The following is a 26,398-nucleotide window of genomic DNA, read 5'->3' as shown; positions in this document are numbered from 1 at the left end:
ACAGTGTCAGACTTTATTTTTGGGGGCTCCAAAATCACTGCAGATGGTGACTGCAGCCATGAAATTAAAAGATGCTTACTCCTTGGAAGAAAAGTTATGACCAACCTAGATAGCATATTAAAAAGCAGAGACATTACTTTGCCAACAAAGGTCTGTCTAGTCAAGGCTATCGTTTTTCCAGTAGTCATGTACGGATGTGAGAGTTGGACTATAAAGAAAGCTGAGCACCGAAGAATTGATGCTTTTGAACTGTGGTCTTGGAGAAGACTCTTGTGAGTCCCTTGGACTGCAAGGAGATCCAACCAGTCCATCCTAAAGTAAATCAGTCCTGAGTGTTCATTGGAAAGACTGATGATGAAGCTGAAACACCAATACTTTGGCCCCCTGATGCGAAGAGCTGATACTGGAAAAGACCCTGATGCTGGGAAAGATTGGAGGTGGGAGGAGAAGGGGACAACAGAGGATGAGATGGTTGGATGGCATCACCGACTCAGTAGAGATGAGTTTGAGTAAACTCCAGGAGTTGGTTGGTGATGGACAGTGAGGCCTAGCGTGCTGCAGTCCATGGAGTCTCAAAGAGTCGGACATGACTGAGCAACTGAACTGAACTGAACTGATAATACAGCCCAATTTGGACACTCTCTGCCTAGAAATAACATCAGGTTCCATAAGTTAGGGGTTTGTTACTGAACCAAACTTCAGTCCACTCACCTGTGCAAAGTAAACCAGTCTACTGATACTAGGCTATGCTGAAAGAAAGTAGAGTGTTTTCTGTAGATGCCAAACAAGGCGTGCAGGCATCTGATGCTCAGAAGACCTGATGTCTTCATGGCTCTCAGGGACCCTTTTTAAAGGGCAGAGTGATGGAGGGGAGTCACAGGTTGTATGATCACCTCATGCACAATTCTGACTGGTTAATGGTGAATAATAGGGTGGTGTCACAGGTGGTAACATCATAAGTCCTCAGACTCCAGGCAGTCTGGGGGCTCATTGTCTTTATCTAGTTAGCTTCTTCAGTTTGGTGAGGGTTTTAGTATCTGTAAGACAACTCAGAAATGTGCATCAGACACTGTATCTATGTCCTTCAGGGAGGAGCTCAACATTCTGTGGCTGCTTTGTGGCTGATTTACAGTTTGATTCATTACCAGTTTTCCTGGCCCCAATTTTTGTTGTTGTTACTTCAAGTTCACATCAATTCAATCAATTCTTGAGCTCATCTTTTGTGACTCAGGGGAGGCCTTGGAGAATAAAACTTTTCTACAAAAAAAGAGAGGCAGGCAGAAGACATGGGATGGGAGGTTGAGTCTGGGGAAGGCACCATAAGGTCCTGCTTGGCTACAGGTTCAGTCCCATAAGACTGCCCCCACCCACACCACCACCTCAGATGCCAGTCACAAGTGCAGGCTGTCACTTGGGCTTTTGACCTCCCAGCTACATATCAGAGGTTTGAATGAATACTTCCTCAGGCTTTGGCCACCTGATGCGAAGAGTCAGTTCATCAGAAAAGACCTTGATGCTGGAAAAACTTGAGGGCAGGAGGAGAAGGGGTTGAATGGCATCACTGACTCAATGGACATGAGTTTGGGAAAACTCCAGAAAACACTGAAGGACAGGGAAGCCTGGCATGCTCTAGTCTGTGGGGTCACAAAAACTCGGATGTGACTTAGCAACTGAACAACAAAAGTGATTTCAGAAATTGAAGATGAGGGACCAAATAGTATAACAAAAGATGTTTGCATTATTCTAATAGCTCAGGAAATTCTGAAAATTTTGAGAGCTGTGGACAAAGACCAAATATATGAAAGACAGATATATCTATCTCACATATATTCAGTCATCTGAATGATACAGTTGAATCACAATATTGAAGGTAATTAAACATTTTGGAAATGTATAATGTTGGCAGTTGCACAACATGGTTTTTATTTAATGTTACTGAACTGACAGTTAAAACAGTAAGTTTTGGATTACATAACCACAATATACAATTTAGGTTGTATCAACTTTAAAAAATGCACAACATGAGAGCTGCAAGTTAAGTTTTATTTGGTGCAAAAATGAGGACTGCAGCCCAGGAGACAGCACCTCAGATAGCTCTGATAAACTGTTCCAAAGAGGCAGGGGGAGAAGGTAGGTATTCATGTGATTTTGGTGAAGGAGAAATACATGCACTCAAGCACATATATTCCCAGAAGGTTTCTGCTAGTCTGGTGAAACTTTCTGCTCATTGGATTTGTCAGTCCAATGAGTCAGTCCAAAATCCTGGATTGACATCAAGGAACAGTTGTCACCAGGAAGGATTTTAGTGTTTTTCTAGATATAAGGAGATACAAGAATTGGGCTCATAAAATTGATTCCTGAAAATACCTAATTGTTAGACTAAACACACTGACTGAAACCACCCACCCTGGCCAGGCACCAAAAGAACCACTTGCATGAGTTATTTTACAACAGGAGGTCTTGGTAAGGAATACAGAACTAGTAAGCCACCACCAACCAGAAGAGTTTGGCAAAGGTCAAAAGGAGATGCCATGTGTCCTACCACCTCCCAGAATCCTTCTCACTGACTTCCTTCTTGGCTGAGTAATGTGTGTGCCACCAGGATGGACCCTGGATCAGAGTGATTGGCTAGAAACAACCCAGAAACACCCCATCACCGTAAAACCCAAGACTGCAAGCCACATAGCAGAGCAGCCCTCTCAGGTTCCCTTACCCTCCTGCTCTCTGCCTGGGTGCCCCTTCCCAATAAAGACTCCTTCTTTGTCAGCACATGTGTCTCCTCAGACAATTCATTTCTGAGTGTTAGACAAGAACCCACTTTCAAGTCCTGGAAGGGGTCCCTCTTCTTGCAACCTAACTACTTGAAGACCTGTCCTGCCAGTTTTTCCCAGAGCACAGAGTGCCTCTTTTTATTCTCTACCCTGAACTCCTTTCAGGAGCTGTTGAAGATCAGCAGCTGCAGCAACACATGATTTAACCATTGTAAAGGAAGACAGCAAGTGCCCATAGCAAGTGCCAAGTTGTAGTTGACAGTTGTTTTACCACGATAAAAAAAAAAAAAAATCAAAATAAAAGAAAGGATGTAGATAGTAGGAAACAGTATTTCCTATCATATCAATCAACAAGAATGTCACAGTCATCAGTGATTCCAGTCCTCCAGGGTAACCATGAAAGAGAAGAATACCTGCGGTCCAGCAGCTATCATGCTGCCTCCACTCACTTCGAGGAACCAAGGATGTAAAAAAACGCAGGATGCTGGCCCCAGGGAGCTGAGATGCACATAAACGGAATGATTTCAGTAAGACCAGACTCTTGCATCTTCCATACATAGAAAAGCGCTAAATTCCTTAACTTGAGATATTTAATTAACAATAATCTTTTGATGTTTGGACTACCTGCGCCTTGTTGCAAACTTCTGTATAGCCTAACCCTTCCCCCCCACCTCCTTGGAACAGTTCTCTCAGGGTTACTTGAGATGCTGTCTCCCAGGTCTGAAGTCCTAAAAATTTCTGGCAAATAAAACATAACTCTCAACTTTTAGGTTGTAACTATTTTTTAAGTTAACAGTAGTGAAGATTCCAGTTCACATCACACATGATTTTTGCACTTAGCTCAGAAAAAAAGTAAACAAATATGCAAAATAAAATTGGGACTTTTAGTGCAGGGGAAGAAGGTCTTGCCACGCCTCTAAGAGGAAACAGGCAGTGCCGATAAGAAGCACTTTCAGTTTATGAGAGAATGGCAAGAACACTGACTATCTTGAAGTCTCCAACACGATTCTCCACTGCTAAGAGCATGATCTGGCTGTTCCAGGCTCTCCTACTTGTCTTCTTCTGCCGTGGCCCAGGTAAATGCTGAAGTATACCCATGTAGTCATGTTTGACTCCTGGTTTTGTGCAGTTTGCTTGATCTAAATCACCTACATTTAGGTGTCTGTCTGTATCTCTACTAAGGGATCTGGTGGGGCTCACAGAGGTGCCTGATAAACTGCCATTGCCTCTCAACTTAACAGCTTACAGCCTGAGATTATCTGGAGTTAACAGCTTCAACTGTGTCTGCATTTAAATGAATTATATTCTGGAGCATGGGAAATGAGCTTTTCTAAGATACGACTGGGGTTTACAGCCAGCATGTTGTGATATAAAGAGAGCTAAGGTTAAGAACAGAGAAGGCAATGGCACCCCACTCCAGTACTCTTGCCTGGAAAATCCCATGGACAGAGGGGCCTGGTGGGCTGCAGTCCATGGGGTCGCTAGGAGTCAGACACGACTGAGCGACTTCACTTTATTTTTTCACTTTCATGCATTGGAGAAGGAAATGGCAACCCACTCCAGTGTTCTTGCCTGGAGAATCCCAGGGATGGGGAAGCTTGGTGGGCTGCTGTCTATGGGGTCGCACAGAGTCGGACATGACTGAAGTGATTTAGCAGCAGCAGCAGCAGCAAGGTTAAGAAAAGAAGCCTTCTCACCAGAGTAGCTGCTATCTTACTGTGTGATCACAAGTAGGCTACATGTTCTTTCTTGCCTCATCGAAAATATCGAAAATCTATGGTTCTGTTTAGCTGAAATTTCTGAACCCAACTAAAACACTCAAAATAGTGTTTACGGTTTTTGCATACTGTGAAAAAAACTACTCTCCAGCTTTCCTTTCCTTTGATGCAAATCAGGGACTAGCTAGTCCAGCAATACTTAATCTGCCAGACAGGAATTCTCAGATCCTACATGCTTCTCATTCCCTGCTGTCCATTATGTGGAAAACTTGAAGGTTCATGTCAGGTTTTGGGGAAGCACAAGTGGTCCACTGGGGCCAAAGTACAGGAAGGGGCAGAAGACAAGACAAGAAAGCTATCCCAGAACTAGCCCAGGGTAGCAGGTAAAAATAGTTAACATTCATTGTGGGCTTGTACTGTTCCAGGCACTGAGTCAAATGCTATACTTACATCATACACATAAGCTTCTTGACAGTTCTAGGAGTCTGTACTATTATTATCCCCTTTTGAAATAACTCACACAGATTTCATTAGCCAGTAGGTGGCAAGCTCTTGTGATAGTTTTGAGGAACAGTGACAGTTGAATCAAAATGGTAGCAGCACAAGAGAGGGCAGAAGCAAGAATCACCACAGATGTAGAATTAGCTAGATTACCTGGCAATGGGAATGAAGTGGGGAGAGAATTCATTGTCATCCAATAAACAATCATTGAGCACCTACTGGATGCCTGGCACTATTCTAGTTTCTGAGTGTACACCATGAATGAAGCAGAAAAAAATTCTGCCCTCACGGAGTTAACATTTTAGCCAAGGAAACAAGCTATAAACAAAACAAATAAGTGAAGCAAAATAAATAAGTATATTGGATAGTGATAGATGATAAGGAGGAAATAAATCAAGCAAGGAGAGAAGAGATTAAATGTTGGGGGCAGAGAAATTTCAGACAGAATAGCCAAAAAGTTTACAAAGTTGGGAGAGGGGAAGAGGGAGCAGCCATGATGCGAAGATGATTTCAATTTTGGACCTACTAATTTTAAGATGTTAGTGTGATATTCATGAAATTTCCTGAAAGCAGCTGGAAATTTAGGACTAGAGGTAGAGCTGAGGCTGGAGGCTTGGAACTCACAGCATAGAAATAATAAATAAAGCTAAGGATAAAATTGTAAGGACAGAAACTTGGGGAATATGTACAAGAGCAGAAAGAGAAAAAAATTATACATTCAAGAGCTACTCCCTGGCCCAGGAGCCACGGAGGCAAAGACAAGAGATCCCTGTCTTTACCTCCTTGCAAAATTGAACTCATCTCTAGAATTCAATATTCTGAATGTCCTCAGGTTAAAATTCCCATTTTTCTCCCATTCCCATTAATATTTCTCATAAGGGCCCTATGAAATATACACTATTCCTATCCCCACTTTAAAGAAGAGGAATGAAGGCATACAACACTTGAGTAACTTGCTTACTGTCACACTGCTGCGGGGGAAGTGAATGGTTTAGGAAATGAAACATACTTGAATGTGTGTGCAGGTGTTCTGAGGTCCAGGAAGAAAGCAGTAATTTACAAGGTTATAATTTAGGGAAACTGGCTCCAGAGTCTATTCATAACCATTTTACTATGCTGCATAGTTTACAAACAGCTATATATTCACATAAATGTATTTGGAATTATAAACTGTGATACTAAGAAGATAATAAGCAGGGTACTGATGCTGAAAACTCGGCCTCTGTGCATTGGTGCCGAATCAAGTCTCAGAGACAGAGTTATGGGTGAAGTAGAAAAGGATAGTTTTATTGGTTTGCCAGGAAAAGGGAGACACAGAAGGCTTCTGCTCTTGAAAACCATGTGTTCCAACCTGGAGGGTTTGGCGAAGAGTTTTATAGCAACCATTCAAGGGTAGGATTGCTAATAAGATTAGGGTGTGTGCAGGGCCTGTACTATTTTAATCTGGTCTCAGATAATCTGATGAGTTTCTGTAGTTCCTTTAATCTGGCCTGAGGTGGTCTTCTAGAAGAGCTTCTCTAGTTCCTTTAATCTGGAATGAAGAATGATAGCATCTTCCATTTTATGGGAGTGTTAGTTCTATTAGTATAAAGAGCTCAAAGATATTGTTGTGCATCCCTAAGGCAGAACCAGGACCCTGCCCCAAGGCTGCACCATTGTTTTTACTGCTCCTCCTTTTGTCTGCATCCCTTCCCTTTCCAGATTAGCAATTGTTATAATCTGCCCTTAGGAACTAAGGGAAGGTCATGAAAGTGAAAGTGAAGTGCTCAGTCTGTCTTTTCAATCCCATGGACTGTAGCATAACCACATTCCTCCATCCATGGGATTTTCCAGGCAAGAATACTGGAGTGGGTTGCCATTTCCTTCTCCAGGAGGTCTTTCCAACCCAGGGATTGAACCCAGGTCTCCCACATTGTAGGCAGACACTTTACTGTCTGAGACACCAGGAAAGATTTGAAAGTCATGAATGCTGGAGTCTGTTCCCTACAAACAAGATATGCAGGACAGAAAGGTTTCTGTGTCCATGAGCCCCACAGGGTCCTGCTTGGTTTCAGGACCATGGGATAGAAAAACAAGAGGACCTTCTTTAGATGGAGTGGTGTGGAAAGGATTTTCTGGAAAGGTAGCATCTCAACTGATATTTAAAGAGAAGTCAAACAAGGGAGGAGTCTAATGAAGAAGCATTCAAAGCAGTGGACATTACATGTGCAAAGGCCCTGGTGCAGGGAAGAGTTTAGAATGATTAAGGAAGGAAAAGAAAACCACTGTGACAAGAGTATGGTACAAATCAATCTTGAAGCAAGCATGAAGGAAGATGACTCATGCCAGCCTACATTCTTTCAAGGAGCCAGACACCATAACTTGCTCCTTTTAGGAAACTTAACTGTAAAGATAAACCATGTTAAGAAATAATTCCAATAGGTATGAAGTGAAGTGAAGTCGCTCAGTCGTGTCCAACTCTTTACAACCCCATGGACTATAGCCTACCATGCTCCTCCATCCGTGGGATTCTCCAGTCAAGAATACTGGAGTGGGTTGCCATTTCCTTCTCCAGGAGACCTTCCCAACCCAGGGATCGAACCCGGGTCTTCTGCATTGCAGGCAGATGCTTTACCATCTGAGCCACCAGGGAAGCTCAAGGTATAATTGAGATCAAACGTCATCATGCCCTGGAGAAAATGAATCTCACTTGCTTCTACATTTAATTCTTTCTAGGTGGGAACTTATCAAATGTTAGCTGCTAAGTCACTTCAGTCATGTCCAACTCTGTCCCTGGGATTCTCCAGGCAAGAACACTGGAGTCGGTTGCCATCTCCTTCTCCAGTGCATGAAAGTGAAAAGTGAACATGAAACATTATCAAATGTTAACATGCATACAAAGTACTAGGGGATCTTATTATAATGCTGATTCTGGAAAGGAGACTAAGTCTCTGCATTTATGACAAATTCCCAAGGAACACCAGTGCTGTTCCATGGACCACGTATGAGACTTTAGTCACAATGGGGTTGGAAGGATGGAGAAATAAGAACTAGTTCTTTGAGTGTGTTTGCAAGAAGCAGATACAGGTATTCTGATGTGCAAGAGAGAACAGCAGTAGGAAATATATGTTACAACCAATACACATGGGCCAACCAAATGATTCTGAGGTTTTGAGCCAAAAACTCTGCAGGTTTTTCTGCTCAGAGACTATAATCCAATGACTCCCCTTCCCTTGAGCAGCATTATCTACTTCTTACCAACCATCCATACCTATCAATGTTTATTGTTGCTCACCACAGGCAGAGAGTTGTTTTACATTTTGTCTTATCATCAAGAACAACTGGGTCTTTCCACCTCTCAGAATCTGCAGTCACTGCCCACTGGACTGCCAGGCTTCCAAGCCTCCCAGTTTTCAGTCTCACTCCAGATCTAGTCTCAGTTGTGTCTCCATGCACAAGCAGACTGTTGTCTTTCTTCCGTTTTTTTTGTTTTGTTTTGTTTTTCCATTAAGGTGTAATTTACAAAACATAAAATAATAATATTAAAGTGTACAAATTCAGTGACATTTAGTAAACTCACAGCATTGGGAAACCACCACTTCTACTGCTCCAGAGCATTTCATCACCCTGAAAGAAGACCTTGTACTCATTAAGCAATCCCTTCTCATTTCTCTCCCCAACTACCCCCCTTCAAACATTAATCTGCTTTCTGTCTCAATGAGTTCACCTATTCTGGATATTACATATAAATGAAATCATGTGATCTGTGAATTTTTATGTCTAACTTCTTTCTCTTAGTAAAATGTATTCAAGGTTTATTCCTATTGTATCATGTATCGAGAGTTCATTCCTTTTAATTGCTGAATAATATTCCACTGTATGTGTGTACCATAACTTATTCATCCACACACCTCCTGATGGACATTGGTGTTGTTTCCAGCTTTTGGCTTTTTCAAATAGTGCTATTATGAAGACTTTTGTACAAGTTTTTGTTTTCGGTTCTTCTGGGAATGAAACTGCTGGATCATATGATAATGCTGTCCTTAATTTTTTGAGGGATCACTAAACAGTTTTTTCACAGTGGATGTACCAGTTTCCATTCCCACCAGCAATGTGTTCTAATTTCTCCACATCCTTACCAACACTTATTTTTCAATTATTTTTATTGTTGTTATTATTATTAGTCACCATCTTAGTAGATATAAAGACATTTCATAGAGGTTCTTGATTTGCATTTCCCTCACAATTAATGATACTGAGCATCTTTTCGTGTGCTTATTGGCTATTCATATATTTTCTAACCTCCTTCTGAACTTGTTTCATGCTGAGCTGAAACAGCCCACTATATTTCTTTTTCCCTTAGATAGGCCTAAGCCAGTCCCCTAGGTTAGATAACCCAAAGTTTCTCTGCCATTTTTCCAGAATCAACTCAGTCTTACCTGCTTTCTTTATTCCTTCTCATTTCTAAAAAATACTCCATTTTTCTTACCACATTAAAAAAAAATCATTCAGATAATCGTTCAAGTCACTTCACATTCTAATCTCAACCTATGCAGTATTCCAGGTTCCCTGGGCCAGATTCTAAGGGCATAATAAGCTGATGAAGACACTACTCATGTTCCCAGAGTGAGTGAAACTTGTAAACAAACATACTGCAAATTTCTGCTGATTCAACATCCACACCAGAGGATGAGCAAGACCTCAGCACCAACCCCATGCTCCAAGTGGCCCCCAGTGACTAAAAAGAGAACTTTCCATGGATCGCTAAAGCAGCCTTCTGTTGCAGTCATGAAACATCTTCCCAATTCTTAATCTCTTCTGGTTCCAGTCCTAACCAAATCTGCTACCAGCTGAACCACTTAGGGGAGACCTCAATGTTCTGCAGAGAACATCAATATTCATGCTAAGGATACAGATCTAGGACATTCCCAAAGCATCAGTGCTGATTCCAGGTAGAGTAGAGAAAAAGACCTTGTGCTCTCTGGGCCATATTGTATCATCTGGACCCCAAAACAGCTCTCCTTCAGTCCAAAGTCTTTCAGAGTAGCTTTTGAACTTTTTCAAAAGTAATTTTGAGCTTTTCCAAAAGCAGTTTCTGACCTTCACCTTCCTTAAGCACAGAGGTTTAAATCTTATTCTTAGACCTGCAGGGAACGACTCCTACCAACCCCTTCTCCTCTTTCTATACCTTTTCCTCTTCTCCCACTACAAACTCCTTTCAACTTTCCTGGATCAATGCAAAACCCCACAAATATAAGCAATTTGAACTTACCCTTAAAGGATAAATAGGAGCTCACCCGAGGGGAAAATGTGGGCAAGGTGTTTCAGTCAAAGGGAACAACAAAGCAAAGAAAGAGCAGGACATTCTTGAAATAATCAAGCAATGAAGGATCTCTTGTTTTTATTCAAAGCCATACTACAATGGTATCTTCTCTGTGATGTGTTTCCTGACAACCTCCAACCCTTCCTGCCCCATCATTTTCACTATTTGCACTGCCATGCAGAGTAAGTACATCATGAGAAATGCTGGGCTGGATGAAACACAAGCTGGAATCAAGATTGCCGGGAGAAATATCAATAACCTCAGATATGCAGATGATGCCACCCTTATGGCAGAAAGTGAAGAGGAACTAAAGAGCCTCTTGATGAAAGTGAAAGAGGAGAGTGAAAAAGTTGGCTTAAAGCTCAACATTGAGAAAACAAAGATCATGGCATCTGGTCCCATCACTTCTTGGGAAATAGATGGGGAAACAGTGGAAACAGTGTCAGACTTTATTTTTGGGGGCTCCAAAATCACTGCAGATGGTGATTTCAGCCATGAAATTAAAAGATATTTACTCCTTGGAAGGAAAGTTATGACCAACCTAGACAGCATATTAAAAAGCAGAGACATTACTTTACCAACAAAGGTCCGTCTAGTCAAGGCTATGGTTTTTCCAGTGGTCATGTATGGATGTGAAAGTTGGACTGTGAAGAAAGCTGAGCACCAAAGAATTGACACTTTTGAACTGTGGTGTTGGAGAAGACTCTTGAGAGTCCCTTGGACTGCAAGGAGATCCAACCAGTCCATCTTAAAGGAGACCAGTCCTGGGTGTTCTTTGAAAGGACTGATGCTGAGGCTGAAACTCCAATACTTTGGCCACCTCATGCGAAGAGTTGACTCATTGGAAAAGACCCTGATGCTGGGAAGGATTGGGGGCAGGAGGAGAAGGGGACAACAGAGGATGAGATGGCTGGATGGCATCACTGACTCGATGCACATGAGTTTGGGTGAACTCCGGGAGTTGGTGATGGACAGGAAGGCCTGGTGTGCTGAGATTCATGGGGTTGCAAAGAGTTGGACACTACTGAGTCACTGAACTGAACTGAGAGCATATACCTCTTATCAACTTGACATTTATTGGGCTCAAAATTGTGCTAAAGGCTAGGGTTACAGAGATAATAAGCATAATCCCTACACTCAAGAGTACGCAAAATAGAGGAAAGCAACCTCGTAATTATGGCTAAGAGAAAGAAACACTTGATAGTGAGTGTGCAGGGTGAAATTAGTGATGTGAGAGCTGTCTGGAAGCAAACTCTATCCTAGGTCTATGCCTAACTCACCACACCGCAGCTACACGTTTACCTGTCAGGCTTCTCTAAGAAGGACAAGCAGTGTCTTATTCATATTTGTATTCACAGTCATCAGCCCAGAAACTGGTATATAAAAGGAATCTAATAAATATGCTCTGAATGCCGTGATTTCTAAGGCTTTTATTCACTGAATTGGCATAGAGCTGAGCAAATAGTAAAATGATTGCTAAATAAATGAAGGATTTCAACCTGTAAAAACAAAGCTTAAAAGTCTGTACTAGACAAAGAATAACAGTTCCTGAAGAGTCCTTGGGCCACAGGATATGCCAAGATTCCTTACAAAGAGGAACTGGACCTAAACATCCTTGGCACAGAAACTCCAAGATAAAGAGTGGAGATGTACTCATTCACTTAACAATATTCATGCTCATACTCAGTCTTGTTCGACTCTGCAACCCCATGGACTGCAGACTGCCAGGTTCATCTGTCTGTGGGATTTTTCAGGCAAGAATACTGGAATGGATTGCCATGCCTTCCTCTAGGGAATCTTCCCAACCCAGGGACTGAACCCACATCTCCTGCATCTCTTGCACTGCAGGCAGATCCTTTTCCACTGAACCACCAGGGCCTACTATGTGCCAAGCACTGTTCAAGAGTGTCCACCACACTGAACAAGACAGACAAAAATTCTTGCTTTCATGGAGCTTATATTCTAGTGGAAGGGGGAAAGAACAGTAAAACAAATATGCGAATTACAAAGTGTGGTAGACAATATTACAGAGAAAAACAAATTCAAAGGCAGTGAGTGTACAGCAGTGAGGACTGGTGGTGAGGAAAGTGTAGTCATAGAAGACCTCCTTGAGAGGGCAAGTTTAAGTTAAAGACCTTATGGAGACAAAAAGAGTGAGCCATGTGGATACCTGGGCGAAGGGCATTCCAGACAGAGGCAATTACAAGTGTACAACCCTGGCCTTTCAAGGAAGAACCAGGCCAGCATAATGTGAGCTAGGAAGGGAAGAAGGTGGAAAGTTATAGGAAATTAGGCCAGAGAGAAAAAGAATCAGATCATTTTGTCCCTCATAGAAAGTGATGTCGCTCAGTCATGTCTGACTCTTTGTGACCCCATGGATTGTAGCCTGCCAGGCTCCTCTGTCCATGGGACTTTCCAGGCAAGAGTCCTGGAGTGGGTTGACATTTCCTTCTCCAAGGGATCTTCTTGACCCAGGGATCGAGCCCAGGTCTCCCACACTGCAGGCAGACTCTTTACCATCTGAGCCACCAGGGAAGCTCTTGTCCCACATAGGCCATTGCAATTATTTTGTTTTGCTTTTTGTTGTTTAACCTCTTTTACTGAAATAGAGAAAACTGCAAATCCTAAGTGTCAGCTCAATGAGTCATCATAAAATGAACAAATCTGTGTATCCGGACACAGGTTAAATAAAGGCACATAACCAGCAGCCCAGAAAGCCCCCACTATACTCCCTCCTACTTGCTCTCCCTCCACTGCAAAGGTAACCCTATCCCAACTTTTAAAAGAATAGATTTATTTTGCTTGTTTTTAAACTTTAAATAAATGGAAGCATGCCACTGTATTCTATTTGTATCTGAATTTTCTTTTTTCACTCAAGATTTTGCTTGTGATATTCACGCGTGTTATTCCAAGAGGGAAGAAGGGCCAAATGACAAACAACAGCAGGTTACAATGCTGATGGAAAAATGTAGTAAGGGGTGAAGTCGTTTTCATGTGACAGGCATGCATATGACAATTTGAGAGAGAGGAAGTGCGAGCTCACCCAGGAGTTGAGCACAAAAATCCTAAGAGATATTTCCTCCCCTACTCAGATTCTCTCCTGAGAACTAAGGGGTCTTAAGAAAGTTGAGGTTGTGGTAATAGTTGTTATTGTTCAGTCTCTAAACCACATCCAACTCTGCGACCTCATGGACTGCAGCATGCCAGGCTTCCTTGTTCTTCACCATTTCCCAGAGCTTTCTTAAACTCATATTCATTGTGTTGATGATGCCATCCAACCATCTCATCCTTTGTTGCCCCCATCTCTGCCTGCTATCAATCTTTCCAGCATCAGAGACTTTCCCAATGAATTGGCTCTTTGCATCAGGTGGCCAAAATATTGGAGCTTCAGCTTCAGCATCAGTTCTTCCAGTGAATATTCAGGGTTGACTCCCTTTAGGATTGACTGGTTTGATCTCCTTGCCTGTCCAAGGGGCTCTCAAGAGTCTTCTCCAGCACTATAATTCAAAAATATTCATTTTTCAGCACTCAACCTGCTTTATGGTCCAATTCTCATATCCGTACATGACTACTGGAAAAACCAAAGCTCTGACTATAAGGACCTTTGTCGGCAAAGTGATGTTTCTGCTTTTTAATATGCTGTCTAGGTTTGTCATAGCTTTTCTTCCAAGGAGCAAGCATCTTTCAACGTCATGGCTGCAGTCACTCTCTGCAGTAATTTTGGAGTCCAAGAAAATAAAATATGTCACTGCTTCCACTTTTTCCCCATCTATTTGCTGTGAATTGATGGAAGCAGATGCCATGATCTTAGCTCTTTTTTTTAATGTTGAGCTTCAAGCCAGCTTTTTCACTCTCCTCTTTCAATCTCATCAAGAGGCTCTTTAGTTCCTCTTCACTTTCTACCATTAGAGTGGTATCATCTCCATATCTGAGGCTGCTGATATTTTTCTAGGCAATCTTGATCCCAGGTTGTAATTCCTCCACCCTGGCATTTCACATGATGTACTCTGCATATAAGTTAAGTAATCAGGGTGACAATATATAGGCTTGACATATTTCTTCCCCAATTTTGAACCAGTCTGTTGTTATATGCCCAGTTTTAACTGTTGCTTCTTGTCTTGCATATAGCTTTCTCAGGAGACAGATAAGGTGGTCTGATATTCCCATCTCTTTAAGAATTTTCCACAGTTTGTTGTGATCCACACAGTCAAAGGCTTTAGTGTAGTCAATGAAGCAGAAGTAGATGTTTTTTCTGGCATTCTCTTGCTTTCTCTGTGATCCAGCGGATGTTGGCAATTTGATCTCTGGTTCCTCTGCCTTTTCTAAATCCAGCTTGAACATCTGGAAGGTCCCAGTTCACATATTGCTGAATCCTAGTGGTAATGGTTACTTATTCACTGATTCACTCAAACATTTCCAGATCCCACTTTGTGTAACGCTCTGTGCTCAGATATAAAGATAATTAAGATAACTATTAAATAAGATGATTAAGTTAAGATAACAAGAGAACAGAAGGCTACAAAATGGTATGATAAATGCTAGGAATTTGGCAGAGGATGTTAAGGAAGAATCTTCTTTAAAAATGATTATAACCATTTCATCTTTTTTGCTCAAACATTAATGTCTCTGAGATAGGTTCATGAGAGTGTAGCCATTACATGTTACTTTGAAGTTATATGTATTAATTTTATACTTACCAGTTTTTATCTTCTCAACTCCTAGACAGTTATCTTTTGGGAGCAGAAAAGATATCTTCTGGTATCATGCAAGGAGCACAAAATAGTTAGAGTCAAAGGAGTTGGATCTGAATCCAACTCTGTTATTCTTTAGTTGGGCAACTCTAGGAAAATTAGTTAACTACTCTGTGCCTCAGATCCTTGTCTGTAAATGGATATGATAATATTCATCCTACTTGTCAAAGTTGTTGTCAGCATCAGATGAAATAATGTATAAGAACTGTAAATTCCTATTATTAGTCCTTTAAATCTCACAAGCCTACTACGTTGAACACAGCAGGTATTTACTAAATGTCAAGCTTTAACTATATTTCATCAGTAAAGAGTTGCAGTTTTTGAAATCTGTGCCAGGGATTGGATGCAGTTGTCCCTCTCCATCTCATGCCCAGATAACTCAGAGGCTGGGGTCAGATAGTATGGCTATGACCCAGGTGTGACCAGCTAGTGTGGCATCCAGCTGGTCACAGGTAGACTGGCTGGGACCAACTACTCATCAACCAAGGGTGCCAGGCATTTTGTTGGTGGAGCCTCTGTGATTGTCTGCTTCAGCACTCCTCCCAACCCTTTTCCTCTTCATCTTATCTTTGGACTTCAGTATCAGTGAGCTCTAACAGACTGGCAGCGTAAGGAGAAAGGGTGTGGGAGGTAGGGAAGGGAGAGTCACAACAGTTTGCTTTCTGTGTTCACAGGGAACTCATTTTCAGAAGCCAGCTCAACCCCACTGGTTGTGAATGGGGTCCTGAGGGAGTCTGTAACTCTTCCCTCAAAGTTTCCTGTGAAAGAGAATATCACGTTCATCACCTGGCTTCACGAGGGAAGCTCTGTCATCTTCATATGGCCAAAAGAAGCAAAAATACAGGTGACTGATCCCAAACGGAAAGATCAACTGAATGTCACTGAGTCCTACTCCTTGCAGCTCAACAATCTGTCAATGGCAGACGTGGGACATTACCGTGCCCAGATAACCACATCAACCTCTTCTCTGAACACCGATTATAACCTGCAGATCTTCAGTGAGTCAAAACTTGGGCTTAATTTTGTATGGACTAAAAAATAGTACAATTTCAATTCTATGTGACTGCAAATATGCACTATAGACTCGTGGTAAAAAGTATGGCATTTGGAGCTAGACTGAGGTCCAAAAACAAAACAATTCAATGACATTGCACAGCAGTTAGTGACAGAGCTGAGATTAGAACCTAAAGCTTATGACTCCTTGACCCTGTACCAGGCTCCATTATACTTGTTGAGACAAGTTTCTTCTGTGACTATTTAGAAGACCAAGTACAACTTCTGCAACAACCACACTCTTGAGACTGAATGCCAATACATTCCCAGGGCATTTTGGAGTGCCTCTCCTTCTAAAGCACATACACAAAAACAGACGTAAGGTACACCAACATGTTTGTTTTTACAATTGTGCAAAGGAATTTTAAGATAAAAACTATTGGCTTTTTAAAACATTGACCAATTAATCTGTGTGTACTAGGCTAGGGATAGCAAAGATTTGATCTTATGGGTCAATATCAATTAATTGGGAGTAACTGCCTAAGATTCACTGGAGAAGGAAATGACAGCCCACTCCAGTGTTCTTGCCTGGAGAATCCCAGGGATGGGGGAGCCTGGTAGGCTGCCATCTATGGGGTCACACAGAGTCGGACATGACTGACTTAGCAGCAGCAGCCTAAGATTCGGAGAAGGAAATGACACCCCACTCCAGTGTTCTTGCCTGAAGAACCCCAGGGATGGCAGAGCACGGTGGGCTGCTGTCTGTGGGGTCGCACGGAGTCAGACACGACTGGGGTGACTTAGCAGCAGCAGCAGCCTAAGATTCAGTGTTAAGAAAAATGTGAGTCATGTTAAGTTTATTTACTGAGTCAACAGTATTTGTTAACCATGAATGATGTTGAGACTCTGTTTTAGTCCCTTGAGATACATCAGTGAACAAAACAAAGATCCCTGACCTCATCATGATGCTGACATTCTGGGTAGAGGATATGGAGGCAATGATAAAAATACACATTATATATGAACAAAGAACATAGTAAGTAAGCAATGAGAGAAACTCATGGAAAAAGAGATTAGAACAATATAAAGACCACCAGAAATGCCAGAAAGCAGCAGTCTGTTTTAAATGGAGGAGTCATAATAGGCCTCATTGAGAAGATGACATTAGAGCCAAGGCCAGTTGGAGGTGAAAGAGTGAGCCATGCAGATATCTGAGGGAAGAGCTATCCAGCACAGGCCCTCCCTGTGTCTGGCAGGCTCAAACGTCAATGAGCAGAGTAAGAGAGAGTAACAGGAAATAAAGTCAGTAAGGAAATAGGGAGTCACATCATCTAAGGCTCTGGGAGCCTTCACAAGGACTTTGGCTTCTACTTTTGGCGGGTGGAGAACAACTGGAGGATATTTTTGGACATGTTGACTTGGGGATATACATTATATTCAGGTGGAAATGTCAAGTGGGTAATTATATATTCATCAAGTGGAGTAAGATATTAATATAGGTTTTTAATATAGATGTTTTGAGAATACATCATGTGTATTCTCAAATGCCCAAATCTATTGCACTTCTTCCTTCCCATGAACTGCTTGCTTGCTCTGTTTCTTCACTCCTTCCTTCCCTAATTCTTTAGTTCTCAACACACCCCTTTCTGACTTGCTGACACTCTGCATCAAGATCTCTTTGTTATCATTTGAGGCAGCACCAATCCAGCAATGGACATTGGTTGAAGGAGGTAAATATTCAAGCCAAACATTTGCCATTGCTGTGCTATGTGCTATCTAATTTAATCCTCATAATTATCCAAGAAGTAGGTATTATTGCCCAGTTTTACAGATGAAGAAATTGGGGCAAGCAGAGACTAAAATTTGTCCATGGTCATGTAGCCAATAAATGACAAAGCCGTGATTCTAACCTCGGTCTTCCTAACTCCAAATCCACTCTTGCCATGACATGAAAATTCCTTTCGAACCAGGTATGTTCCACAACCCTTACTCAGTTAGCTAAACTTAATGCTTTGCCTAATCTCTTCTAATGAGATAGTTGGAGTCATTCCATTTTTTACTGGGTCATCTTTATTTCAACCCTTGGGCCAAGTCTAGGTCGGAAGGTTTTCCTGCACTGCTCCCATGTTCACACTGCTTCACAGCTGCTGACACAGTTTTAGGTAATATTTTCTGGTCTCCACTCTCAGAAGTACCTGCATCATGTGTATTCTCAAATGCCCAAATCTATTGCACTTCTTCCTTCCCATGAACTGCTTGCTTGCTCTGTTTCTTCACTCCTTCCTTCCCTAATTCTTTAGTTCTCAACACATCCCTTTCTGACTTGCTGACACTCTGCATCAAGATCTCTTTGTTATCATTTGAGGCAGCACCAGATCCAATGAGAACCAGTATCCCAACAAAGTTGTGGGAAATTTGGTTCTCCAAGTAAGTTAAGCTTTTATCTTCCATCCCAGCTAGGAAAATTCTGATAATGGAGGAAACAGAGCTCACGCACCTGCTCTTCTGGTTTCTGAACTGTCTAAGGCTGGGCTGCATAGTCTCCAAATTATGTTTACACAAAGGGCAGTGAACAAGGGCTAGAAGGACCCCAGGAATAAACTGGAGCTCCAAAAATTAAAGTGATCAGCTCAAAATCCCCTGACTAGCTGGCAAAAACTCCAGTCTTTCCCTTCCCTCTCTTCCACTGCCTACTCTGTCTCATACTGACGTCCCTCATCATTTGGTCACCAGAGGCCTCAATCCCATCGATTAGGCAGCACACACAAAGTTATTTACAGAGTATACAGCAGTGTCAGGTGGGATACATGGAAACATAGAGGTGATAGAGATTTTTCACAGAGGGCTGAGCCAAGCCATTTGTCCTTCATCCAGGACTCTTCTCTGCACACAGGACGACTGAGCAACTTACAAGTTGCACATCACACCACGTGGTCTGAAAATAATACCTGTGAGATCCAGCTGATGTGCTCTGTGGAGAATCCAAATGATAACGTCTCATTCAGGTGGCAGGTCGCAGGAAATCCATATCATAGTGAAGCAAATCTCTCTATATCCTGGGACCCCAAGAGCCTCAGTGAAGAGACCTACACCTGCATAGCTGAGAATCCTGTCAGTTATTTATCCTTTTCTGTCTCTGACAAGAGTGTCTGTGAAGGTAAGTCTGTCTCAGGTCTCTCTGAGGGCCTTGAGTGTTGTGGGGTGTGGGGTGTCGCTCATGCCCTTTATGATTCCTAAAACAGAGGCCCAATGGGAGACAGCTGAGTGACGCTGGGAGAGGACAGACACCCCCTGGAGCTCTGTGTCTCTTACTCCTCTAGAATGCTCTCCTTTTCCCTCCCCCTCCACCAACCATTTCTCTAAGCCTCCCAGAGCCCAGGAGCAAAGTCCTTAGGAAGGCAAGATTGCTTCTTCTCTCTGTCTCTACCAGGCTCCACACTGCCCTGTCTGCCTAAATGAGACTCCCACTTGCAGAAATCCTGCCCAGACCCCCAGAACCTCTGGGTATAGATGAACCCACCCAACCCCCAAAGATAGTCTAGAAGAGATGCAATAGAGGCTCTAAAATACCACTCTGGGCCTCACTCGATGTGTCTCAAGTGCAACGTTTTTTGTTTTTGTTTTTTTCTTTGCAGGTGTTATTAATGGGAAAAATGAATACCTGGATATCAGATGGATTATCATTGTGGTTGTTTTGACATGTATATTCTTCATTGCATTCATATTAATATTTGTTCAGAGGAAAAAAGTAGCAGGTTTCCTTTCTTCTTATTGTTACTTCTCTCAGGCTTCAGAGACTTAGAGTCTGGGGCTGATACAAGACTCTGTCTTGCAGAAGACAGATAAAGGTGGGGAGGATGCAAACCCGGCTCAGTCAGTCCACAGGGACAACACTTGGGCTGTGAATACACATGTGCTAATCTCCTAAGGAGACTGTCCTACTAGAAAATGCAGGACCCAGCCTCGGGGCCTGCCTGCCCTCCTTTCTGGATCCCTTTCCCACCACATCCTCTAGAGAAGGGGTCCCTGACACCCAGGCCCCAGACTGGTACCAGTATGGGGCTTCTTAGGAACCAGTGCACATAGCAGAAGGTGAGCAGTGAGCAAGCGAATGAAGCTTCATCTGTATTTACAGCCACTCGCCATCACTCACATCACCTAAGCCCCACCTCCTGTAGATCAGCGGTGGCATTAGATTCTCATAGGAATGAGAACTCTAACCCTAAAGTCAAGGCAGAATATCTTGAGATCGCCACAATATATAAATAAAGTGCACGATAAATGTAATGTGTTTGAACCATCCCCAAACCACCCCCTCCACCAACCGTCCCTGGTGCCAAAGGGTTGGGGGCTGTTACTCCAGAGACACACCTACAGGGGTAGAGGATGGAAGGCTTCTCTCACTACAGTCACATATTTCAGTTTCCCTGATTTTATTTTTCAGGTTTCTTTCAATTGTCTACTCAGCAAACCCAGTGTCATGGTGAGCTTCCAGACTCTTAGCTCCCAGTCACTAAACAGATGGCAAGAGCCAGATGGAAAATGAAGGGGGGGTGATCAGAGGGCTAGATAATGAGAGAGGAGGAGGTCAGAATGTCATTATTCAGATGGACCAGATGGTGCAAGGGAAGAAGACCTGGAATTGTGAAAGTCTATCCCCTGTGGGACCTACAGGGTCCCTTACAAGAATGCAAACTGGTCACTCAGGCAATTTCTTGGGATGGGATTAGGGCCATTCCCCCATCCTGTCAATGGAGAGCTAAGTGCCAGTGAAAGGGCTCATGGCCTGTCCATTATCAACAGCAGGCGCAGTGTAAAGATAGGACTAGAGCATCAAATGCCCAAAGATGACTGCCTGACCCCATCACTGTATTCAGCCAGGGTTTGGGTATTGAGTTTGAAGTGAAAATTGTTCAGTCATGTCTGACTCTTTGTGACCCCATGGACTGTACAGTACATGGAATTCTCCAGGCCAGAATACTGGAGTGGGTAGCCATTCCCTTCTCCAGAGGATCTTCCCAACCCAGGGATCAAACCCAGGTCTCCCGCATTGGAGGCGGATTCTTTACCAGCTGAGCCACAAGGGAAGCCCAAGAATCTTCCCAACCCAGGAATCAAGCCGGGGTCTCCTGCATTGCAGGCAGCATGCATTCAAATTCTTGTTTGATCATTTCCTGTGTAAATTTGCACCAAGGCAATAAAACTTTCTAAGCCTCAAATTTCTCATCTCTAATATAATCAAACCCACTCTAAGGAGCTCTGAAAAGTTGAATAGTATTATATACGTGAGACAATCTGGCTCCGTTATGCTCACCAGTGAGATTCTCTAGCTCCCGTGGAGCCAGTGCTGTTTTGTCCCAGAAGCTTCCCTTCATGTGAATCCAGAGAGACTCAGAGGCTTTAGGGTAGCTCAAGACCACGTTCTCCTAGGAGATGAGGTCAGAAATAGATCAAATGGATGAAAAGGTTTTGGTTCAACCCTGAACTCCCAAGACTGGGAACATGAATGTACCCTAAGGAAGGACAATGTTTCAAACAACTACCATTTTGGGGCCAGAGAGTGACATGGGGTTGACAAGGTCCTGGGAGAGCAGACCAGAGTTCTTCAGCCATTGACTGTGTCTTCCTGTGTTAACAGCAGAAACTGTGAGTAACTTAGAGTACGCTTCCTTCTCTTCAGGGAACACTGTGTATGCTCAGGTCACCCATTCAAACAAGGTGAGTACTTTCAGCTTTATACTCCATCATGGTCATTATTTTTACAGTCATTATTCATTAACTTGTCACAATCATCTGACTAAATCCAAACGATGTCCACCACTGAGGTGAAGTGAAGGCAGTGACAAGAGTTATGTCTGGGACCTTTCTACACCCTTTTGCTCTCACGCCGGTGGAATATTTACTCATACCCTGCTTTACATTGCTTAATCTAACTATGTAATGCATCAGTAAGTCATGTCCCTTCAGCTTACTTACAAGCTGCCTGGAAGTGAAAATTATGTCTTCCTCTCTCTTCCCCTATGTCTTAGCATGAAGCCCAGTAAATATCTGCTGGATGGATAAAGTTCAGTTAAATTTGAGAGTTCCCAAAGGACACAATTCTGTATCAGGGGACTTCTCATCCTTTTTTAGGGAAAATAGCAGGGCTCAGAAGAGCACTTAAGAGAGAAAGAGTGACAAGAATTGGCAATCCCTCAACTGTGAAAGACACTAAAGGCATGAGCAGCCCTCAATCGTCCCCTCCCCTCTAGCGACATAACAGGATGGCCTTGGTCAGGCATCAGGAACTCCCCGCCATGCATCAGTAATTCCTCACCAGCCCCAAAATAAAGCACCTGCAAATGGTTCATTTCTAAATAACACTACACATCCTGGGAGACCAGTTCCACATCTAACGAAAAATAAGTCAAGAGAGCCAGCATTCTTCAATAATGGAAGCAGTGGTCTAGCTAGAAATCTTGGATTCCACAGCAAATCTCCCCTCACAAAGCCCTTTACAGATGTTTGCAAAGTAGGCTCTTTAAAGATAGCAAACAAGAAGAGATGCTCTCACCTTGGTTATTTCAATTGCCTTTCCAGTTTTCTCTTGATGACAAGATGAATCACTCACAACAAACCAAGAATCTAATCTCCAACAAATTTGCTAACTTTTTCTTTAGCAAAACATGGTACTTTGGAGAGTTTCAGAGGTTTTGATAACACCCTAGATACACCCTAATTCATTTAAAATGCCAAAAACTATGAGCACAGGGGACTTCTGTTATCATCAGGCTTTTTATTCCAAGCAGAGCCATTCTTAAGATGAGGTATTCCTATTCTAACAGTTCTCCATGCTCAAGGAGACCCCAATGACATGATGACCAGGCTATTAGAATCACAGGGGCAAAACAGAGCAGGCAATACCTCCAGTTATAGGTAGTAAAGATCTGAGACCAAAGATGTAATACAATGACTCTCTGGTAGTGTAGGTTAGGTGTTTTGTTGGTTTTTTGTTTTTTTTGTTTTCGACTGCCCTAGGTATTTGTTGCTGCTCACAGTTTCTCCAGTTGCAGTGAGCAGGGGTCACTCTCTCTAGTTGCAGCGCGTGGGCTTCTCATTTTGCAGTAGCTCCTCTTGTGACAGAGCATGAGCTCTAGGGTGCACAGATTTCAGTAGTTGTGGCGCACGAGCTTAGTTTCTCCATGGCATGTGGGATCCTCCCAGACCAGAGATCAAAGTCATGTCCCCTGCCTTGGCAGGCAGATTCTTAACTGGTGGACCACAAAGGAAGTCCCTGTAGGTTAGTTCTTAAAAATGGAGGAAAGAGAGTAGAGTTGGATGCAGGACAAGAATGGTTTCTTTCCCTCACACCACCTGCCAACAGGGTCACCCTTCTGTCTTTCTGGCTCATAATCCCACTGGTTTGCTGGAGTGTTGTGCTTCAGTTTGGGGCTCAGGAAAGGTGACTGATCCTTCACAAATTTGAGAGCTAGTAGTGCTTGATTTCCAGTTCCTCTTGCTAAACACTCCATAGCCCTCCTCCTGAAGAATTTTGACATCATCCCTCTTTCGTCACACTGCCTTTCCCAAGAATATATCTGTTTGCATGAGTTTATATCTCTTTATGTGAATATATGTGTGCATGAGTACATATTTCTTTATGTAAGCCAAGTCAATATAATTGTGTTCTACAGGAAACAAAAATCCCAAAACTTGTGAAAAACTATGACTCCACCACAATTTACTCTGAAGTTAATCATCCCCAAGAGGTAAGCCCATAATTGCCAGCTGTTCTTACACTCTTACCTCTCTTCTCACACCTAAGATTTCACAAATATAGTAATAGCAAAGGGACCATTTTACAGATGCCAGAAGTACAGGCTACAGAAAGTCTCAGGACACACCTAAAACACGTTATCTTGTATTAATATTAGGATCACCACACTTAACTGAGTTTTTAACTTACTTTTTAAAAATATAGATCTGTTTGTTTATTTATATTTGAAGTATAGTTGATTTACAATGTTATGCCAATATCTGCTATACAGCAAGTGATGTAAGCTACTTATTTTTCTTTTAATTTAATCTTAGCTTAGGCTGTGAATATCCCTATCTGCCCATAGTGATTTCCAGACACCCCTATAACGAGAAATGGCCTGACACTCTGGTTTCTATTGACCTTCTTTATTTTTCTTTTTCCTATTAGAGAAAGCCCATTTATACCAGGACAGCTGCCCATCACAACGTCGTGTAGGTTTCTGAAAGACTTCAAAGGAATTTCAGAATTACATATCTGATCCTGATCCCATGAGAAAGAACAGAGCTTGGTTTCTGCCTGACAACACAATTTGAATATCTAGGATTATCAGACTTGAATCTGCTTACCCTCATCAAACATTTAAGGAATAACATCATTTCCAGAATGTGACCCAAATAACATTTTCTAATCTGCTCCAGGCCAAAATACACATCATATAATACACCTGCAAAAATTTTCAACAAGATACTAGCAATCTGAATTGAACAATACATTGAAAGGATCATATACCATGATCAAGTGGGATTTATCCCAGGGATGCAAGGATTTTCAATATCTGCACATCAGTCAATGTGATACACTACATCAACAAGTTGAAGGATAAAAATTATATGATCATCTCAATAGATGCAGAATAAGATTTTGGTAAAATTCAACACCCATTTAAGATTTTTTAAAAAACTCTTAGGGAGGGTGGGGGAGGGGGTTGGTATGGGAAACACATGTACACCCATGGATGATTCATGCTAATGTATGGCAAAAACCACTACAATATTGTAAGATAACTAGCCTCCAATTATAATAAATAAATTTCTTTAAAAATAAATAAATAAAACTGAAAAAAAAACCTCTCCACAAAGTGGTCATAGAGGGAAACTACCTCAACATAATAAAGGCTATATATGACAAACCTTGGGGAAGGAAATGGTAACCCACTCCAGTATTCTTGCCTAAAGAACCCTGTGAACAGAGGAGCCTGGTGGGCTGCTGTTAATGGGGTCGCACAGAGCTGGACATGACTGAAGTGACTTAGTATGAAACAAACCTGCAACTAACATCATAATCAACAGTTAAGCTGAAAGCTTTTCTTCTAAGATCAGGAACAAGACAAGGATGTCCACTCTCACCACTTTTATTCAAAATAGTTTTAGAAGTATTAGCCATGGCAATCAGAGAAGAAAAGAAAAGAAACCCAAATTGGAAAAGAAGTAAAATCATCACTGTTTGCAGATGACACGATACTACACATAGAATATTCTAAAGATGAGACCAGAAAACTACTAGAGCTCATCAAGGAATTTGGTAAAGTTGCAAGATACAAAATTAATGCAGAGAGATCTGTTACATTTCTATACACCAACAACAAAAGATCAGAAAGATAAATTCAAGAAATAATGCCATCTACCACAGCATCAAAAAGAATAAAATACTTAGGAATAAACCTACCTAAGGAAACAAAAACCTGTACTTCAAAAACGATAATACACTGATGAAAGAAATCAAAGACCACACAAGCAGATGGAAACATATATCGTTTTCTTGGATTGGATGAGTCAACATTGTCAAAATGACTATATTACCCAAGGCAATCTATAGATTCAATGAAATCTCTGTCAAATTACTAATAGCATTTTTCACAGAACTAGAACAAAATATCTTAAAATTTGCATTAAGACACAAAAGACCCTGAGTAGCCAAAGAAATCTGCAAACAATAAATACTGGAGAGGATGTGGAGAAAAGGGAACCCTCCTACACTGTTGGTGGGAATGTAAATTCATACAGCCACAATGGAGAACAGTAAGGAGTTTCCTTTAAAAACTAAAAGTAGAGCTACCATGAGATTCAGCAATTCCAATATTGGGCATACATCTGAAGAAAAAAGTGGCTCAAAAGAATATATGCACTCCAACATTCATTGAAGCATGATTTACAATAGCCAAGACATGGAAGCAACCTAAGTGTACACCAATAGAAGAATAGATAATGAAGATGTGGTACACTTATACAATGGAATATTACTCAGCCATCAAAAAGAATGAAATAATGCCATTTGCAGCAACATGGGTGGACCTGGAGATTATTATACTAAGTGATATGCAGCTCTTTTTAACAAATGATACAAATGAACTTATTTACAAAGCAGAAACAGATTCACAGACTTAAAGAATGAACTTACGGTTACCGGGGGAAAAAGTTAAAAAAAAAAAAAAGAGTCTGGTTCTTGACTTTCTCTAAGGTAACTAAGCAAATGGACTCATGGTTGGCAGAGAGGCTATAATTCAGAAGACAACCAGTTCTCTCCTTTTAGAAAGCAGCAGGACTGTAACTCACTGGGAGGGAATA

General features: G+C 41.9%; 1 protein-coding gene and 1 non-coding gene across 14 annotated transcripts; one reads left to right on the top strand and one right to left on the bottom strand.

Annotated features, from left to right (window-relative positions):
* The first annotated feature begins 3,696 nt into the window (after window positions 1-3,696).
* On the top strand, window positions 3,697-24,875 carry SLAMF6 (SLAM family member 6). 13 transcript variants are annotated; one of them, XM_010846894.1, is made up of 8 exons: window positions 3,697-3,847; window positions 15,718-16,041; window positions 18,930-19,193; window positions 19,672-19,737; window positions 20,481-20,519; window positions 21,675-21,754; window positions 23,710-23,784; window positions 24,222-24,875. In XM_010846894.1, exons 1-8 carry the CDS (start codon window positions 3,739-3,741, stop codon window positions 24,267-24,269), a joined length of 1,005 nt encoding a protein of 334 aa, XP_010845196.1. In that variant the 5' UTR covers window positions 3,697-3,738; the 3' UTR covers window positions 24,270-24,875. The 13 variants fall into 13 exon arrangements, with proteins under 13 accessions (XP_010845196.1, XP_010845203.1, XP_010845198.1 ...); XM_010846901.1 differs by having other exon boundaries at window positions 15,718-15,887; window positions 18,911-19,193; window positions 19,672-19,791; window positions 21,717-21,754; window positions 24,222-24,736; XM_010846896.1 differs by having other exon boundaries at window positions 21,717-21,754; window positions 24,222-24,736.
* TRNAC-GCA lies at window positions 7,551-7,622 on the bottom strand. Its single transcript has one exon. It is a non-coding gene; the product is annotated as a tRNA-Cys (tRNA).
* Window positions 24,876-26,398: the final 1,523 nt, after the last annotated feature.

This window comes from Bison bison, unplaced genomic scaffold (assembly GCF_000754665.1).
Source record: "Bison bison bison isolate TAMUID 2011002044 unplaced genomic scaffold, Bison_UMD1.0 scf7180017864240, whole genome shotgun sequence".
In the NCBI taxonomy this organism is placed as follows: Eukaryota; Metazoa; Chordata; class Mammalia; order Artiodactyla; family Bovidae; genus Bison; species Bison bison.
The sequence above is the reverse complement of the archived record's forward strand: the minus strand, read 5'-3'. Positions and strand labels throughout refer to the sequence as shown.

What these genes read in the sequence shown, in the direction of transcription:
- SLAMF6 (XM_010846891.1), top strand. Translation starts at nt 3,739, where the DNA reads ATGGCAAGAACACTGACTATCTTGAAGTCTCCAACACGATTCTCCACT. An exon ending in TCAGCAAACCCAGTGTCATG is followed by an intron (nt 20,520 to 21,674) that starts GTGAGCTTCCAG and finishes CTGTGTTAACAG; the next exon opens with CAGAAACTGTGAGTAACTTA. An exon ending in AAGTTAATCATCCCCAAGAG is followed by an intron (nt 23,785 to 24,221) that starts GTAAGCCCATAA and finishes TTTTCCTATTAG; the next exon opens with AGAAAGCCCATTTATACCAG.